Source organism: Ricinus communis, chromosome 5 (assembly GCF_019578655.1).
Source record: "Ricinus communis isolate WT05 ecotype wild-type chromosome 5, ASM1957865v1, whole genome shotgun sequence".
Lineage (NCBI taxonomy): Eukaryota > Viridiplantae > Streptophyta > Magnoliopsida > Malpighiales > Euphorbiaceae > Ricinus > Ricinus communis.
Genome location: NC_063260.1, coordinates 30,217,364 through 30,237,813, shown reverse-complemented (window position 1 = coordinate 30,237,813; position 20,450 = coordinate 30,217,364). Strand labels below are relative to the sequence as shown.

General features: G+C 30.4%; 3 protein-coding genes across 4 annotated transcripts; 1 reads left to right on the top strand and 2 right to left on the bottom strand.

Annotated features, from left to right (window-relative positions):
- Window positions 1–646: 646 nt before the first annotated feature.
- Window positions 647–2,671, bottom strand: LOC8269317 (bidirectional sugar transporter SWEET4). Its single transcript, XM_002517300.4, has 6 exons — window positions 2,530–2,671; window positions 1,936–1,972; window positions 1,622–1,841; window positions 1,348–1,509; window positions 1,138–1,257; window positions 647–1,025 (listed from the first exon to the last, which is right to left on the bottom strand). The coding sequence occupies exons 1-6, from the start codon at window positions 2,561–2,563 to the stop codon at window positions 870–872; spliced, it is 729 nt and encodes a 242-aa protein (XP_002517346.1). The 5' UTR covers window positions 2,564–2,671; the 3' UTR covers window positions 647–869.
- Window positions 2,672–6,757: 4,086 nt separating this feature from the next.
- On the bottom strand, window positions 6,758–9,047 carry LOC8269318 (bidirectional sugar transporter SWEET5). Of its 2 annotated transcripts, XM_002517301.3 has the most exons (6): window positions 8,815–9,045; window positions 8,140–8,176; window positions 7,729–7,945; window positions 7,460–7,621; window positions 7,250–7,372; window positions 6,758–7,131 (listed from the first exon to the last, which is right to left on the bottom strand). In XM_002517301.3, the coding sequence occupies exons 1-6, from the start codon at window positions 8,858–8,860 to the stop codon at window positions 6,976–6,978; spliced, it is 741 nt and encodes a 246-aa protein (XP_002517347.3). In that variant the 5' UTR covers window positions 8,861–9,045; the 3' UTR covers window positions 6,758–6,975. The 2 variants fall into 2 exon arrangements, with proteins under 2 accessions (XP_002517347.3, XP_015573634.2); XM_015718148.2 differs by lacking the exon at window positions 7,250–7,372 and having other exon boundaries at window positions 8,815–9,047.
- Window positions 9,048–17,323: 8,276 nt separating this feature from the next.
- On the top strand, window positions 17,324–20,398 carry LOC8269319 (homeobox-leucine zipper protein HAT5). The gene is made up of 5 exons (XM_048374133.1): window positions 17,324–17,471; window positions 17,586–17,980; window positions 18,164–18,297; window positions 18,844–19,083; window positions 19,817–20,398. The coding sequence occupies exons 2-5, from the start codon at window positions 17,884–17,886 to the stop codon at window positions 20,195–20,197; spliced, it is 852 nt and encodes a 283-aa protein (XP_048230090.1). The 5' UTR covers window positions 17,324–17,471; window positions 17,586–17,883; the 3' UTR covers window positions 20,198–20,398.
- Window positions 20,399–20,450: the final 52 nt, after the last annotated feature.

Genomic DNA, 20,450 nt, shown 5'->3' with positions numbered 1-20,450 from the left:
TACATTTTGGAATTAAGATAATTCATTGCAAAAGCTTAGTAAATATTCCAAACAAAATACATGACCGAACTGTTAATTCTTCAGTCACAAATTCTTGGCATAAGTGTTGGAAATTTTGCGAGCTATTTTTATTATTTTAATGCTATATTTAAGTAAAATTTATAAAAAAAATATTTTATTTAAAAAAAAAGATGCGAAAGAGAAAATAAAATAGAAATTATAAAATTGAAAGAGATATTTTTAAGTTATGGGAATGTATTAACTTACTAATGTAGAATCCTATTTGGAAATTTTATCCATTTTTGTTAGAATTTAGTTTAGTTAAAATCAACTTCACATAAATTTAATTATATACAATACTAAATTAACTTTCTATTAGGTAAATTATTGCTTTTGACGAAAAAAGAGTGTAAATAATATTACAGATAAGTTTTATAGTTTACTATGAACATAAAAAATAAATAAAGTTTATGATTATATCGTGATTATAATAAATCATACAATAATTTAAAAAAAAAAAGCATAGGGAAGTCTGGAAATATGTGGCTGTGTTTTATTTTAGGAAGGATATATATGGCTGTGTTGACAGATAATATTAAGATATATTTGAAAAAAATATTACTGGCAAGTGTCAAAGGAATAAGGCTCAGAGAAAAGACATCCAATCTACAATACTCTCAAAACTTATCCGGACATTGGAAATTGGAAACCCTAAACATAAAAATAAAGACTAAAATCCCAATAAGCACACCACCAAAATTGGTAAATATTCCTACTCGCTCAAAAACTAAAAGATAAGAAAAGGCAACAAATGATAAAAATAGAAATAAAAATCTAGAACAGGGTCACGGAAAAGATAAAGACTGTTTTCAGACTCTAGATGCTGCATTTGCACCAGAAAGCTGGATCTCAGAAGGCTTCACTATATCGTCATCATCTGTTTGCTTAGGAGCGCACCACCGGTAGTATCTGAAAAAGATTATGAGTTGAAAGGCACCGGCTAATGTTCCAAGACCATTGCTAATCTGCGCAATCCAATTATAGCGTAGTCAGAAAATATTTTATTATTATTATTATTATTATTATCATCAATATCAATAACCAAATTAAGAAAGAACAATTGAAGATGAAACTTACCAGAATAAAAAGATCCAATTTGATGATGGCAAAAGCTGTCCAGCAGGCGCCATTTAAGAACCCAGCTAAAGAGAGAGGAAATGGCATATATTCCACACTCTTTGTCATAATAACCTTTTTCTGTTTAAATTCAATAAAACAAATGAGTGGAAGCTGAAGTAGAAAATCATTAACAATAACCGAATGATCGGAATTTGAATGATATCTTACCATGATCAGAAGTGGTGAACTGTACATCATAACATTTAAGATATCACAGAACACTCCCACAAAAAGAGATCTGTATTTAAGCTTGTGGAAAGCCAGCATGGCGATGGCAATGATGACGGCCATGAAACCTACTTCGCCCAAAAGACACAGCCCGACTTTTTTCTGCAAAAAAAGAGTTAATTTCATCATCATGACACATTAAATAAATTAACAAATATGCTTGAAGAGACTTATTCTTTTGGTTGGTTTGTTATTGTGATGCTATCAGACGTACCCTTCCCTTGTTCTGATTATCATAGAAGCAGTAAATGCCTAAATAGACCAACTCAATAACAAGGCCAATGCTATTAATGGTGACAACAAGGAGACTGTCTTCCTTAACAATTGGGAGACCGTAGAACATCCACAACATGCAATTCAGCACTGTTGCTACATAAGGGTAAAACTGGAATTCCTCCACATCCTTCTTCTTTATTATGCGATAGAACGTCGGACTGCACCATACACATTATTGCATAAATAAGGGTTTCAAAGACAAATTGGAAAAACGAAGGGATTTATATGCTTGTAAGATAGAGAATTGCTTACAGCGGCGAGAGAAAAAGACAAAAGGAGATGATATTGCCTGCATAAGCATATATATGATTAGTAAATAATTGTAAATCTCTCTTCTATCAATAGTAATAATAATAATCTAGGAAACATCACTTTCTGATAAATATTCAGTTTTTATTCCACAAAAGATAAATCAAAAACAAAAACAAGTGAACTCGTATAGAAAGCTTATTATAAAAATAAAATAAAATTAATCGCTAATTTTTAAATATATTTTCTGAGTTTTGATATATACATATAATGAAAAAGTAAATCAAAATACACCAGAAATCACACTGGTCTTTCATTGTTTTTTTTTTTTCTTCAAAAAAAAATATTAAGAAAAATATTAACTCAAGTTCAGTCTCCCCGTCAAATTGAAGTCATAAGAAAACAATAATAATACATGCATGCATGATAATGATACTAATATTTAATCTCTTTTAAAAAAAAAACAAAAAAATAAAAAAAGAAAAGAGAGGTAATGGAATAGATTGATTCGTAATTTTCTTTAACAACATCAAAAACAGCAGAGAGTTTATTTATAAACAAAATCTAAAAACAACGGTGACGATGACGAGGACGTACCGACAATGCCGACGATAGTACGAGCATTAACCATCTTCTTCGTTTCGTATAAGAGAGAGAGAGAGAGAGAGAGAGAGAGAGAGAGGTGTGTGTTCTGTTGATGTTTTTTGCTTTTTGGGAGATTGAGGTAACAAGAGAAAACCCTACAATGATGAAGAGGGTAAGGATGGAGGGTTTATATAGAGGTTTTTCAAACTGCCTAAAAGATCCAATCTGATTTTATATAAAATTATAAACTAAATTGGATTAGGAGTGAGAATAATTATTAGCTGTTTCGCATTTTATCCCTATTTATTTGCTTCTATTCTATTTTCAAAAACCAAAATATAAAAAAAAAAAAAAAATCTTTTTTTACTTTTCTAATCCAATTCTGATTACAAATTTATCCTGCTTTCTATTCCTACTTGACCACTCAGATTCTCTCTCTCTCTCTCTCTCTCTCTCTCTCTCTCTGACGCCGTCGTGTCAGCCAAAAGCGCAGTGCGCGTGTTTTTGTGCGAGTTGTGTACTGGAGGCGGCGATCGAAACGTTCAGGTTGTTATTGTTTGTTACGTGTTCCGTAAATTGCACTCTTTTTTTTGTTGTTATTTACGACGGGTGCCACTGATGTTCTGTGTCATGCGATTGGTGTGTTTTGGTTGGTGCGTAATAGAATTACGTTGCGTTTAAGGCTATTTATTTTGTGGATTGAATCATTTGGGAGTTAGTTATGTCCATCACTAAAACATTTCCCATTTTGTCTGGATTATGATATGATTTTGATATCTATTATACGCAAATAATAAAACTCTCTCTCCCTCCTTTTCTTATTTAGTGTGCCTAATTTTTAAGTGACTGCTGAATCATATTTCTAATTTTAATTCTTTAATTAAGAGACTACTACAATTTATTTATTTATTTCTTATTATGTATAATAAAAGCAGCTATTAAACAAGAAAATGAATTGCTTGAGGAACATCCTCCACCCAAACTAACACTATGCCACTCTCATTAAACTATGGTTTCCTATTTTAAAAGTATTTTGTTGTCATTATTTTTTAATTTCTTTAATTTATTCTATGATTTTTTTTGTGCAAAGTTTTAAACAAAATAATGTTCATGGATGTAAGTTTTTCAAAAATATTCTTAAAAATATGAAAATACTTTTTTTAACCATTCATATTAATTCATTTTTATATATTTTCTCTTTTTTGACAAAGGTGTTTACTTTTTAGGTAGGAAGGTATATAGAGAATTTCATCTCTATGAATAAAAGAAGAAATCTAGTATATATTATGATATGAAATAGAGAATCTAATAATAAGAGAATTGGTCTCTTATGTAGATGATTAAAAAATGGATATAAATTTGATATTTAATTGTCTAAATTTTTAAAAATTATAATTTAATGTGTGAAATTGTGAATTATAAATTATTAATATCTGAATAAATTTGAGTGCATAAAATATATAGATGTAAAAGAGATCGATAATTATAAAAATGACATATAATTTTACTAAAGTTTGATAATTAAATACTAAAAATTATAAGAAATACAGTTTGGCTTATGGACTTAATTAATAAGTAGTTAGGATGGAGTATATATAGAAAATCATATAACGTAAAAATAAACGTTAATTTGAGACATTAGATAGAAAATCATATAATGTATAACTAAATGTTAATGTAAAATATTAGAATTTATTTATGAATAGAAACACTTAATCCTTGTATATATGTATTATTTATAAAATGGTTTTTTTATTCATTGAATGAGCTAACTAGCTACGGATTACATAATAAGAGGACAGTCATTCTTTAACACCCACCATAAAAAGCAGAAAAAACGACTCAGAACTCGAGACATCTCACTTCAAAAAATAAATATTTTTACCATTTGAACTAAATTTCAAATGTATAAAATGATTTATTTTAAACCAATAATTAAGTGGTGTTTAATTAATTTTAGGTGAACCCTGATAAATTCGTGCATTTGAATTACCTTCTTAGCCAGAATTTTCCTTATAAATAAAATGGAGGGGAAGCACACTTAATTACAATTGATTTCAAGGGGATTATAAGATAATTGTTTACTAGTTTATCTTGTTAATTCTAATCTTTATTCGATATGGAAACAACAAAAACTCTTACTTTAACTCTGGCATTAAGATCTTACTGCCACCTCATATCCTATGAAAATTCGATTAGAATAAAGATAACTAGCTAAGAATAGTCATCTAAATGCGTTAAATCATATTATTATTATTATTATTATTATTTCATTTTATCCAATATATATATATATATATCATTTCTTTGTGGGTATCTAATATCTTCCGCAACCATAAGAATTTATTGAGATTGCATGATGCTTTTTAAAGCAAATTTCAGCATTTGATGATTTGTGAGTTTCCCACCAATTGATTTACAACACTTGTTATTCTCTTTCTTGATTGTTAATAGAATCATAATATTTGTCATCTAGAATTTTATATATTTATTAATACCAATTCAATTCGGCCACTATTCATATTGCTAACTTTACTTTGATAACTAACAATGAAAATATAAAATTCGACTGATTATCATAAAAATATTTAATAACTATTAAAGAAAGAATATTTCAGCTTCCTAAGAAAATTACTCCTCTTGAGATCCGAGAAGGATCAGAATAATGATAAAAATCTTCTTTTACTGTATGATTTAGATGCTCTATATTGCGGATTGCTTGAATTGGGACACCTATGATATAAGACTGATGAGATTGATACTTTCTAATTTCAACTTTACTGTATGATTTTGATGTTTAACTCAAACCCATTATTCCTAGATTGCATTTGTTATCTTTTAGTGTTTAATTCTTTTTTTTTAAATATATTATATATCCTGCACTAGTAATTACATTATTTACTAAAAAATTAGAAAGACTGATTAGAATAGTTTAAAAGAAATTTACCAACACGGACTAGCTTTGTTAAAAAGGCCCAAAGGCAGGCCAAGCCCTTTCCCCTATTACTACTACTATTGATTTTTATTTTTATTATTTCTTTGTGGTTTGACCATTTCGTACAAAGTGGCACGTACGGAGTGTGCATCAGTGCAAAGGGATGTACACTGAGCGAGACGCGGCGCTCCTAACAGTCATGCCATGCTCATGCGACTTGTGCTTTTGCTATTACGTTTATTATTAAATTAGTTATAAACACACACGTGCAGGACTTGTAAGATTTGTTTTTCCTAGTAATAATAATAATAATAATAATAATAATAATAATAATAATGTGATTTTTGCTTTCCAACAACGGCCAAGCAGCGGAGAATACTATAAATTAGGGATATTTTTTATTAATATATTTTATTATTTAAAATTAATAAATATAATCGATTTAGTGTATAAAGAATGATTTTCACTAAAATTAAATTAAGTGATATTTTTTTATATTACTTATAAGAGTTACAGTAAAGTTTGGTGGAGGAAGGACTATTTTTTTTTATGAAAATACACTTTAAAGTCAAAAAATATAAATTATAGGACGTGACCAGATTCATAAATTATAGGGGCAGAATTGTCATGTGTTTCGGAAAGTGAATGACGTGGCTGATGGGTTGGCAAACTTGGCTATGAGCGAGCAAAGAGGACTGACGGTCCTGTCCTCTAGTCCAAGAAAGATTATTCAGTTGTTGTACCATGATTCTGCTGGAATGGCTTGACCTAGGCTGGTCATGAGTTATTTTTTATTTTTTTATTTTTGCTTCCCTTTTGTTTTATTTTGGATCTAAAGCCCTTCTGATGTATCCAAATAAATAAATAAATTATAGGGGCAAATTAATAACAGTGAAGCATGTTAATGCTTAAATTTATCCACTTTAAAGGGCAATTATCATTTTATAAAGAGATAATTTTACTATTTTACAAGACATTAATACTAAAATGGATTTAAAAACAAAGGAAGAATTGCTTCATTCTCCATAATGTGACTTCCCTACTTTTTTGGATCTCAATAAATAGTATAAAATTATAAAAATAATACATAGATTACTACAAATCAACTAGAGCGTTCTAAGATTTATGCCAGTTGTTGAGGTTACTAAGGAAAAGTCAAGTTAAAAGAATGGACTATGAAGTGAAATTAGGATAAAACTGTAATAAATGAAAGTGGGAGTGGCAAAAATGTAATTGCAATTCAAAAAAAACTGTTCATCCTTCTCGGTTGAGCTTTCATGTATTAGTATCTATCTATCCAAGCCATCACAAAATGATTATGTAAAATTATCAAACCAAATCAACTCTATAAGATTATTGTTACATTGACTGTGTAGCGATGGCATGTTTGCATCAGAGAACTAGAAACGGCGTCGTTTATCTACCTACCAGCGAATGGTGTCTTGAATTGACGACACTAATTAATTTACATCAATATGATCTAATTACGATTTTGGCAGTAATTAAACTACGATTAAAAATTTCTAAGCCTTTTCTTCGTCAACAACAGCAACGGAGATTTGCAGGTCAGCTGGCTTTTCATGATGGTCATCAACTTGAAGGGTGGGGACGGCCTTATAGTAACATGCATAAAGAATCAATTGCAGTACTCCGGATAACACCCCAACACTACTTGCAATCTACAACACACAGAAACCAATAACAACCTGTTATCTTTTATTTTATAATTTTCATGTTAACTAAATGAAAATCTTCTTTCCCATTAATTAAAATAATAATGAAAAATCTTATACATACCAAAACAAAAAGATCAAATATGTCAACAGTGGCATAAAGGACCCAAATTGCTCCATTAAGAAATGTAGCTAAAGAGAGACAAAATGGCATATACTTGACGCTCTTTGTGATAATTACCTTTTTCTGCGATTTAAAAAAAAGAAAATTTAAAATTGTTCATCCGACAAATAAATAAAGGAATACAAGTGATAAAATGAAAAAATGGCATACCATGATAGTAAGAGGTGAAGCATACATTAGAATGTTAATTACGACACAGAAGATGCCGACAAGTGTTGATCTTTGTTCATGATTATCATAAAATTTCAGTGTGAAAGACACTAAAGCGGTCATCACCACAAACTCCATGAATAAGAATCCAGTCACCTTCAACTGAAATTAATTACAAGAATTTATCAGCATACATAATCATTATTAATTTGTTTTAACTTCTGTTTAATATAGTTTAGTTTCTTCTTCTGTTAACAGAGTAGACTTACTCGGCCATTCCTTTGTGCATAAATGAAGAAGATGGTGATATAAATAAGCTCCAAGGCAAGTCCAACGCTGTTGATGGTAACGAGGAGAGTGCTGCCTGGATGAACCATTGGCAAGCCATAGAAATTCCATAGCATGCAGTTCATTATGCTTGCTAGATACGGATCCGACTTGAATTCCCCAACTGAGTTACTTTTCCAAATTCTTATAAATGTCGGTCTGCAAATTGCAATCTACAATTAATCTTCAAGTTTCCAAATTTCTACACTTCCATGCACATTTCTATCTAAAATCAAATTATTTTTAAACTTGAAAATTAAGAAAAAAGAAAAACACATTCTAATTTTGTTGGACTGGGACAATATATTGTAAATATGAAAAAAGAAAGGAGGAGGAAGGCATATATAAATTACATTGGTGAAGCAAATAGGCCGAAAGAGATCAAGTTTCCTGGAAGAGAGCACCAGAAGAAAGAAATGTTAGTTACACATTCAAAGTGGCGCATCAAATGGCAAGAGCTACTGAAAGAGGTTATTAAAATGGCAGGTGAATTCCTAAAATAATGAACCAATTAATTAAGTCATATAAACAGCCAATCTCTTAAAGGCTAAATTCACAAATTTCTTATTATAACTTCTATGATTAAATCGGACGGAAAGAAAAAAAAAAATTGTAAATATTATGATGTATCGAATTTTATGATGTTATTAAAGGACAGCCAACATATTACGTCTGCTCAAATTAGCATCATGATGGTGATTTAATATCCCCAAAGGGTGATGAACCCACAACTAAAACTTCCTATAAAGCAGCACAAACTTGGCAAGTGCTTGGTTTTGGTATGATTATTAATATTTTTCTTTTGGGTTCTTTAATTAACAAGGCAAAGGAATTGTATGAATTCACACTTCCAAGCATTCTTGAAAAGTTACCAAAAGGCTTATTACATCACACCTGTTTAGTACTCAACAGAGAAAAGAAAAATTAAAGAACTTAGTTCATAATATACCGGATCTCAATTCTCCAGTGACTGGTTAAATAAGAAGAAGCAGAAATTAATGACGTTTGAGATTAAATCAAAAGCATACCAACGACGCCTATAATATTCCGAGCTGCATGTTTGGTGAAAACCATTTCTGAGGCTTCTAAGAAGTGGGGGGTGGGGGAAATATGCAGAAGGGAAAGCTATACTATGTGTATGTATATTCAAATTGCGAAGAAGAAGAAGAAGAAGAGAAAGAATTTGATGAAGAGATTCAAATTTCTAAGGAAAAGAAAAGGCAGTGGGAAAGGAAATGAAGAGGAGGTAGTGGAAGAGAGCAGTATTTATAAATATTGCACCCGTATATTATTATGAATAGTTAATCACCTGCGCAATACGAGTTGAATAAAAATAAGGACTGCGTAGAGAACAAATGAACCAGTTACCAAATGAAGTCTTATCGTTTTTGTCATTTAATGACTGTGGTAACACGTAACCAACTCCTACTCCTAGCTCCATGTAAACCCTAAGTATTCAGATTTAAAATTGTTGTAAATTTAAAAGAAAAATTCATTCAAATAAATATACCACAAATATTTATTTAATAATAAAAGAAGTAAAAATATGGATATTTATGATATTCTTTCTAAATATAATGGGTTTAAATATTGAAGGACATTGAATTTGGGTTTTATATGTTGTACTTGTAGTAAAAATAAAAATTGCAAACCTATTTCCACATAAAGCCAAGGAGAAGAAAATGGCAAACTTTGACTAGTGCAAGTGTATGCAACTCTGTTTTTTTCTTCACACAACATCATCGCCACGTCAGATAACTTTTAATTAAATGGGTAAAATTACAATAATTACCTAACATTATCTCTTTATTTTTCTCCACAAAATTAGTACACTTATACTACTTGATTTGGATTTTAATCCCTCAGTTTTGAAGTCAAAACGTGTGTTTTTTCCCCGTACCTTTTATGTACAACAACTCTAAGAAAGTATTTAGAGTGATAAATTAATTAAATACTAATTATATTTGTACTTGTGTTCTCTAAAAAAATATTATATTTACACTATCTGTTAAGAGAGAAAGATATATGTGAAACTAAAAACTATGCACATTTTTTTAATAAAACATTATTATTATTATTATTATTATAGGATAGCTGAGTTGTGTATATTCATCGTCAGATTGAAGTAGGAAGTTCCTTTACAGTGGCGGAGGAAGGGGCCAACGGCCACCCCTAAGTTTGGACTTTATTAGAGTGGCCCTTCTTTTCTTGACTTTTGTTGGATTTTACTATAGTTGGACTTGTTTTTTTTAGAGTTTGATTATTTTAATTTGGTTAAAAGGGCTCTGTTTCAAACTTGCTTTATTCATTAAAAAGAGACAACTTTAAAGGAAATTTACTTCTTTTAATTTCTTTATTTTCTTTCTCTCCATTCTTCTATTTTTCCTTTTTTTTTTTTTTTTGTGTTTATTTTTATTTTGTTAATACTATCAATTTTAATTGAGAAAAATAGATTAGATTTTTAGTTTATGTAAAGCAACTAATTTTTTTTGGGTATTTTAATTCTTTCTTGAAACACTTTTAAACCATTTAAATTATATTTATGCACGTATTAAACATGACTTATAAATTATTTATTAAATATTTTAGCATAATAAAAATGCAAATAAACCGGGTTTGTCAATTCATAAGATATATGAAAATAAAATAAAGTAATTGTTTTTACGTTTGTGAGAATTTCAGCTGGATTCTAGAATTTGTTAAAAACATAAAATAAATACTTTTTTCTTTTCAAGAAATATACTAAGTAGATGTTTGTTAGCAGGGAAGGAACCACTCTGAATTCTACACCAACGTAACGGTTAACATTTCATTTAAAGACCTTTTATATTATGAACCAATAGGCCAAATGCCAAAATGATATATAATTAATTAGTAGTTGTATTGATGTACAGTTAGAAACTCGTTAACATATATATATATATATATATATATATATATATATATATATATATATGCAAATCTCATTCATATCTGCTCCGGTGCTTGCTTCCCTAACTCGCAAACAGTAATGCATCACACTTAATGATCATTATTATCTCCTTCTCTTTTATAATTTACTTATATATTTCAATTATGTATATATAATTAAGATATTTTAGTAATTTATTGATATGTTTTATATACATAATATATATATATATAAATATGTATTTTTTTTTATATCAATCTAGCATTCTTATCTAATTTCAAATGATAATAGCCAAAAACGGAAAATATGAATAGAAAAATGCATGAATGGGCTTTAATTGGACTGTGGCAATAAAAAACTTAAAATAAAGACTCTTGGATTACCACAATTACAGGCCTGACTGAATTTATCAAGACTCACGAATGAGAAGTTATAATGTAATTAAGAACAATTATCTCTTGAGTTGTTTATTTTATTTAGGACAGTTAAAAAGATAACCATAATAGTGTTATGGTGAGAGAAAGATCCTAAAAAAGGAATTTCTACAAGAAATAAAGGTCAATTAAACAAGATGAGGATCTAATTATTATTTTTCTCTGTAAATTCCCTTACAGTTCATCTTCTATAAAATTTAGTCAGTCTTTGTATTATTTTTTTAAGAATCAGAGAAGCTTAGGATTAATCTTTTTTATTCCTTGAAAAACTTTTAGATTTTGAGCGAGTTTTAATTTTTTGTTTTATATCTCATATGTCTTTCTATTTAATTACAATGACCATTGGATTAATTATGTCATGCTAAGTTCCATAAGTGTTTAGTTTCGTTTTTTACTTATATATGAACTTTATATATTATGAGTTTAATGAATGATTTCTTTACCTTTATACATGTATTAGTTTCATTTATTATTATTGGTTGACCATCATATTAATTTAATAGTAATATTTGTTATGAAATTTTTTAGATTAAAAGTATTAGAAACATCATCTTTACTTTAATCTATATTGGTAAAAGAAACCTAGATTGCATCATTAGCTTGAGCTATTTAGGAAAAAGGCACATCACCATTTCATTCATTAGATTTGGACTTAAGGAAAATAATGAGATTACTAAGTGTAAGCTAGATTAAATGCTATTTTATTATACAGTTTACATTAATCATTCTAGTTGCATATTTATTTTCTAGTTTATTTAATCTTTTTTATAAACTTTAAAACTATTTTTAAACATTGACTTATAGTGTTTAGATTTATTTTTAGTATTTTATGTAATAGTTGGTCTTTATAATATATGCTCTATAATTTATTGTTAGCTCTAAGGAATAATTAAATAAAACGATAAGGAATAGTTAGCAAGTGAATTTGTACTAAAATAAGTAATTTTTATATATAGATTCTAGTTCTTAATCGATCCTGATAAAAAGATAACTTTAACATTATGTGCACATCCATAAATTGTATGTTTGCTAAATTAAAAATGAAGAAATCAATTCTTTTAAACATTTTATTGTTAAAATTTGCTTAAACAAACTAACCTATAAAAGAAAATGTACATGTTTGATTAAAACGACACTCATGCAAGAGTAATCCTTCCACTTGCACCCAAAATTTGTTCTGAGTCAGCTCAAAATTTGGGTTTAAGAATTTTGATAAGTCCAGCCCATAATTCCTTGATATGCAGTTGAAGTATAGGTCTGAAGGCAGGAGTGAAGTATGAGTTCAAAACTGAGAATGGTTTTACAATAAATAAAACTAAGATAGAAGAAAGCCCAACCCACAACTTCAACCAAAACAAAGAAAAAAACATACCAGATTATAATTTAATTTTCAGTTCAATCACATTCCTCCAGCTTTCAAGTCCTTTTTTAAGTTCATTTTATCTGCAATTTAAATTATGTGCATCTTTTAGAATTTAATTTCATTTTGCATGATTTAATAATTTCTAGCACACCCACAATCAAATTCATAACATCAATTTCAATGAACCAACAACAGAATTTGGCAATGGATACATCTTTCTGAACCTCTAATAACCATTATCAAGCCACCGAGTTTTAATTATTTTTACCAAAGGTTAATCCATTATCTTCTTAATCTTTTAAAGTTCATTTACATTTTAGTTTTTTAAGTAATTATATTATAAATTAGTGGTTTTATCTTTAAAGGAATTGCTTGATTTTGAAATCGCAGGAATATGAAGGAGATTTTATGTGTACTCCAAGGTAGCTTTGTGCCTAAGCCGACTTGTTTATATACACACATCTTCAGATAAGAACATATCAACAAGGCATTGCTGTGCTTGACTGTGTATTCAAAATTACCTAGCTAGGACCAATCTATAAATTAAGAGCAAACCCATTAATTATTATGACTATATAATATGGTAACCCTCCATGCACTAATCATAAAAATGATAAACACTTCTAAATATTGGTGATGGTGATGAAAGAAAAACCGAATTTGAAATATTCTCAAATCTCACGAATAAGAAAACTAATTAAATTATTTTGATCCGCAAAAGCGATATATTCATGCACATGAACAAGTTTTAATTTCCATTTCCTACCCAATTAGTTTCCAAGTTTATCATTCCTTCTGATATCCCATCTTTTCCTAAAGTTAGACAGACTGCGACAAATTAAGAGGGAAAGAAAAAAGATAAGAAAAAAGCAGATCTCCAATCAGTTTATAGTCAAAAGAGATACATACCATGATAGCTACTTAGTCTCTTGTACCTTAGCACTGAAGGAAATAAATATAACAAAAGCACCCTATTCCTTACAAAATACTTTTTTTTTTTAATTAGCACAAAGTATTTATTCCTAGTCACTAGAAATTCTGATTAATGTGGTCTTAGTGAACTTGTCTAAACATTTTGCTTGGAAACCCTTTCCTTTCCTTGCATTGAATCATGGTCGTGTAGCAGCAGAGAGCATATATATATATATATATATATAGGTAGAGGATCTGCATAAATATTATTTAAATAATAATAAAAAGGACCCTTTTGAAATTTTTTATTGTCTGACTAGGTTTACACTAAAAGAGTAAAGATTATTCTATAACACAACATGCCCTATTCTCATTGAAGGAAGGTTATAAAATGGAGGGAAGAGAGAAAGAAAAGTAAAGATGGGTTTTGTTTCCTTGATTCCATTATTTGAATGGGAAATGATGCTTAGCAAAAAAGAATAATTAAAAGATTGACAAAAACTTGTAGATTTGCTCTCATCTTTGCCTTAGCAAAAAGATATTCTAGCTAGAAGCTTGTTATCTTTTGGGGAGAAGTGAAAACCCATTCCCTTGAATTCTTAGGATGGGAACCCTTTATTTATTTCTTAATTATTATTATTATTAGCAATTTGCTTTCTTTTTGAGTTTATTTTATTTATATATTTTTAAAAAATCTATTGTAGTATATAATGGATGCTGATAGATATTCCCACATTGCGATCGATTCCATTGGCAGCCAACTGGCCAACACATGGAAAGTGGATAATATTTAAATTTAATTTACTTATAAGACAAATTACAAGTGTTATCTAAGGAGACTTAGATCTATATTTGCCAACTTCCAACACTCCATATGCTAGTCTCTTACAGGCCAGAAACTATACCCTTTTTTAATTCATTTAGTTGGCAAAGCTTTTCATGACATAAACCATTTCTCCACAAATATGATTGTGGGAAAAATACTCTTCATTTTCAGTGCTCAAGAACAATAGAATTAAATGTTTCTGCTAAGAAATCAAGATGAAGAGTATAATGATTTCATGCAGCTTCAAACATTCCCTTTTCTTCTTTGCAATTATTCATGGTTCTACAATATATATACATTAGGGGAATCCATCTTGTTCATGTTTTTCTCTTAGTTGTTTGTTTTAGTGGAACTATAAATAATTACTTTTTCTCATAATTAAGCAGTTTATAGTAGAAAAATATAAAATCCAATGAGTAACATTTGAGAGTTTATTACTTTATAGTGATAGAAATATAAAGGAAATAGCTATTTTGCAAATTCTTTAATCATTATTTTTTAAAATTAATTAAATTATTTTGTAAATATTTTTCTCATCTCTTAAAAATATATATGTTCTTTTTCTTTGCCACTACAAAAAAAGAAAAGGCTTTGATTCTCTGGGTCCCAACTCTGCGTGGTTCTCCTCTAAGTGCCATAATCCTAAAGTAAGTGACAACGAGATATAATAATATCTTAATTCTGGATTAGTGTGATTAAACCAAATTTTAACTTAATGTTAAATTAGTGGTTATATTATTGTATATTATGAGTGCTTGAACATTTACCTAATTTCTATTTGGGTGCTCTAATTATGGCCTACGGAATTAATACAAGTTCTTATTGATTTGTGTTGCTCTATGAACTTTATCCAATTAAAAAAGAATTTGGATAAATTGCAGTATGTATAATCATATTTGTCAGTTTACTTCCTTAAAAGTAAATTTTCTTTTTTTAGCTTTGACTTTTGATGGTGAATTTCTTTTATATATATGTATATACTAAAAAAAAGGAAAAAAAAAATAGGAATAGCAATATCTGTCAACTCTTCCATCCACCATCACCCTACAAATTATTATATATTTAATAGATATTGATGACTTAAGACTTCCCATTTTCCTTTATTTTTCTACTAATTGATATCTCTACTGATAATGACTCATTAATAAAGTTTATACGATCACCAACAAAATAAAATAAACAATAACTGACCCATCAAGTGCAAAGGCACAGGCAATCAAGAGCAGATGCGGCCTCATTTATATTCAACCTTGTTTCAGGGTAGACTTTTTTCTAAATAAATTTATTAAGAAAAAAGAAAACTCAAATTAAGTTTACGTGCATCCACCATCAACCCATCAATTATAATTATAAAAAGAATGCTTTCAATTTAATAACTCAGTTGCACTATTAAGGATTTAAAAAAAATGCAGTACCTTGTAGTGTCAGCAAGAGATGATCTAGTTAAGGAACACAAAATAGGTACGAAAACGAAAACGAAAATGAACTGCTGCATTTTAAATTCATTAGGAGTAATATAAGTTTGTGGGTATAATATAGTTATTAAATAGCAAAATATAATATCCAAAGTTTTGATAGGATAATATATAGATGAATTGTGGGTTGCATCATATTAACAAAAGAACAGTAGCCTCACTCTTACCTAAAAACCATAATAATAATTTGGGCATGGAAACTCCTGAAAGAAAATCAAACCCCACCATGTGAATGTAATCCAAAGCCACTCGTTTCTGAAGATGCCATTTTTCTGTTACGTTATTTTCAGTGTTTTTATTCTTCTTCCTAAATATCAACTGTTGCCCAAAAGGCCATTTCCCCACTGTAATAAATCCATAGGGTATTCTTGACATATCAAAACTCGGTTGGCTTCTTTCTCTTCTTCATCAAAATCCATCCGCTTGTTGGAATATAAAGATGCATGTGATATGATATCTACGAATAATTTTAATGACATACTGAAGAACTTCCGAATACTCAAAACTTGACTCCCAAAAGAAAGAAACGTATAGAAGCCTAGAATACGATGCATATGCAATTTTTGAGTCGTTCAGTTTGATGCCTACAGTTACATTTCCTTTTCTAGGGTTACAATGCACCCATGATTTGTTTCATCTCAACTCATTATTATTCTAACCAAATTCACATCTAAACCATTTCTATTATATCAATATGCTTGGTTTCAAATTTGGGCGATAGCTCATCCAAGAAGATGAATTCAGTTGGCAAAAGCCATGTTTTTCTTTTCTTGTTAATTTGGTTTTGATTTTTGTCAGTAACATTCTGAAAATCTATTTTTGAAAGCACAACTTGTTATCTTAAGATCACTCAAAAAATAAAATAATTATTACTAAATTTTATATTATTTTTGCCAAATAGTTAAGAAAATTGAAAAAAATTTAATAAACTATAACGTGATTTAATATATTTTTACTTTACAATCTGTGATTTACTTTTTATCATTATGGTATTTTTAGAATATAAGCGTTAACATATAACGGTTTACATAACTCGTTAGAAAGTAATGACGTGACAGTTGACAGTTAGAATAACAGTGATTATTGTATACCATGTCAGAATCTTTTAACGGTATTATATAATTTGACTGCTATTAATTAATGATCGTATTTACAAGCTACTGAAGTGAAAAAAAAAAAAAAAACTCTAATAACAATATATTAATCTTTTCAAAAAATCTGGACAATAAATTAGAAAGCAAACACGTTAATCTTTGCAATGTGTAGTAATAGTATATTTCACATGCAATCCATTGGATCCGGCAATCAATAGTGGCACGATAATTAAAATTGGAGTAACAGTAATGAAAGGAAAGAAAAGGGAAATGAGAAAGAAAGCAATTGGACCCAAGTAGGATCCGACAATGCTCCGACCACAAAGCATGTAAACTATTTAACACTCTGTCATTTTGAATCCACCTCCCAAGTCACCAACAGATCCCTCTACACCCACACCCTCCCTGGCCGCACATTAGTCAACTCTACACTAATCTCCGCCAAGTTAACAAGATCACCAAATTGTCCATATCTCTTAATAAGAAATTCCACTCTCCAAGGACATTTATGTCATTTAATGATTACCGCCACCATTATAAAAGGCAGTCTGATCGACTCTCACACTTTTAGCTGCAAAAAACACCTACAAGCGGCACCTTAACAATCTCTTGCTCTAATACTCTCGCTCTCTCTCTCTCTCTCTCTCTCGCCGGAATACAAAACTTTCCGGTGATTACTTTCTTGGGTTTTTTTTAGTTTTCCTTTTCCTAGTCATATCACCATCTCTATGGAGACTCGGTGATCTTTCTTGGCTAGGTTTAAATTCTTGATTTTCTTGGTTAGGCACTAACAAGAAAAACGCAAAGGTGTCTACCCGGCTGGTCGCGGCGTGATGGGATCTTGTATCTGTCCACTTGAGACTCCGGCGAGGTTACTCTGGACTACCAGTTTTTTTCGCCACAAGCTCATGCTTTTCTAATTTATATGATAACCCTATATATATATTTTCATACACATATAAGTTCAACGATAAGACAAACATCTTGACCTTTCTGTTAGTTTTTGTGTCTCTGTGTTTGGAGATCTGACACAAAGATATACAGATTAAGCACACGTACTTGTAAGATAAAAGTGAAAAGACATGGATCAGTCTGGACGCCTTCTCTTCAATCCCTCGGCCTCTTCTTGCCACGGCGGGAACATGTTGTTCCTCGGGAACTGTGATTCCGTTTTTCGAGGTAATAATAATTATATTTTTACGTACACCATATGCCGACTTTTTTATTGAAAGAAAAATTTCTATGTTCTTTTTGGTGGAGCATGATTGAAAGCTGTAAACTGATCAATCTTTTACCCGCAAATACACAAGATATACACAATATTAAAGTGCTAATGGATAATTATTCGGTACGATGTTGAAGGTCCAAGATCAATGTTCAAAATGGAGGACACTTCCAAGAAGAGACCATTTTTCAGCTCACCGGAAGACTTTTTTGACGATGAATATTATGATGAGCAGTTGCCGGAGAAGAAGCGCCGTCTCACTTCGGAGCAGGTATCTATGCTAAAGGCTTATTATATTCAATTTACACCACTTGTCATGAGTTAAGTTATTTTATATGACACATCAAAAAAAATTTAAAGAAGAAAGAGAGTGTCAGGATAAGTATCTGACTATGGAACTACAGAGACTAAATGGCTATAGTAACATCTAATTTTTTGAAGAACAATATATTCCTATGAAGATTTGGCATATGGACTATTCATTTCCTAGCCCCATCAGTATCCGATTCTCTTTAATTTCTCTCTCTCTTTTTTTTCTTCCCTTTTTATTAATTACTGGAGACCTCACGGCGTGAACAGTAATAATTGAGAGAATTAGAATGAAATATACTATATGAACAAGATGCATGTCTTGAATAAAAGTAAAGAGAAAAAATAACAGTTATTCAACTTTGCCTTGATGAATGTAGAAAACACATGCAGGATTCGAAATATAAGAATTTGCCTATGAAATCTTTTATTTGCTTGTAGATATAAGGATTGTGGTAAAGATGTTTTAAACTCAGCGTGTATAATTTATGACTGTCTTGTGAATTAGGTGAATCTGTTGGAGAAGAGTTTTGAGGAAGAGAACAAGCTGGAGCCAGAGCGAAAGACCCAGTTGGCCAAGAAGCTGGGGATGCAGCCCAGACAGGTGGCTGTGTGGTTCCAAAACCGCCGCGCCCGTTGGAAGACTAAGCAGCTTGAGAGGGACTATGACGTTCTCAAAGCTTCTTATGATTCCCTTCTCTCTGATTTTGACAATACTGTCAAGGAAAATCAGAAGCTTAAATCTGAGGTAACTATAGGAACTTCAGTTTCTCTTCAAGATTATTATCTGTCTAAATAGTTACATTATTTTCTATTAAATCCTATTACACTACTTCTGTAAAGATATCAATTCACTATACGCATGAGCTTAGACAGACTTTTCAGTTGATGGATGTTTCACTAAAATTGGCAGTTTATTGAGAATCCTAAGAAAATATTCTTGGGTTATATGCGCAACTCTATTAAATTAGGCACCAAACCATTAGAACATCATCGACATGTATGTATTTATTTCACGGGCAAAGCACTCATCATGAATTGTTAGAAGAAGGTTAAAAAAAAAGAAGAAAAAGAAAAGTATTATTGCACAAGACAAATTAAAGAAGTTGATGTTGATCACTATCTTCCACTAATGAAAGAAAAATAAAAAAAGAATCAAAGGTGACAAAGGCAGATTCAGACTTATTTGTGATTGATAAACGTGGGATGTTTGTGTCTTTTAGTTCTCATAAGAAAGAACTCCCAGTTCTTTCTGGACACCTATTGTCATAGATGATTAAGACCTATTGCTGTAGTACGTAGTGGGTCCTTTCCACTAGATTCTACCTCAAAAAACAAACATGTCTTTTGTAATATGTGTATGTAGCATCTGTTCTTAACCCACCTTGTTTTATAAAGATAGAGAAGAAAGAAAGAATATATGCAAGACTTGTTCTTTTCAGAAAGGGAAAGGTAGCTAACTTTAATATTATAAATTGTAGGTTGTTTCTTTGACTGAAAAGCTGCAAACCAAAGAATTGACCGGAGCAACAATTCCAGGACAAGAACCGGAGTCTCTTCCGGCGGTTACAGCGAATGCATCTGCTTTTGAGCTCAATGTGAAGGTTGAGGACCGGCTCAGCTCTGGAAGCACTGGAAGTGCAGTGGTAGATGATCAGGACAGTCCACAGCTTTTGGACAGCGGGGATTCATTCTTTCAGAATGATAACTACGCTGGATGTGTAATCCCAGCAGATGGCATTCAGTCAGAGGAGGATGACGGAAGTGATGATGGCCGGAGCTACTTCTCCGATGTATTTGTTACGGCTGGGCAGCAGCAGCATGAGGTGGAAGAGCCTTTGGGATGGTGGATGTGGTCTTAAGGAGCTTTTCTTTAACTTGTTACAATAGTGTTCAGTTGTGAACCTCCTACTTGCAAATGGAAATTCAAAAGAATGAAAATAAAAGAAACAAAGAAAAGAAAAGAAATTCAAGATGGTAAATGGCCAGTTGGGTGGCTGGGATCCTTGAAAGGGATTTAAGGGCCAAGTTCATGAATAAAAATTTGAAGTATTGAGGTCAAATGTATGTTACCCTTTTATCTTTTTTGTTTTATTTTTTATATTTATATGCATA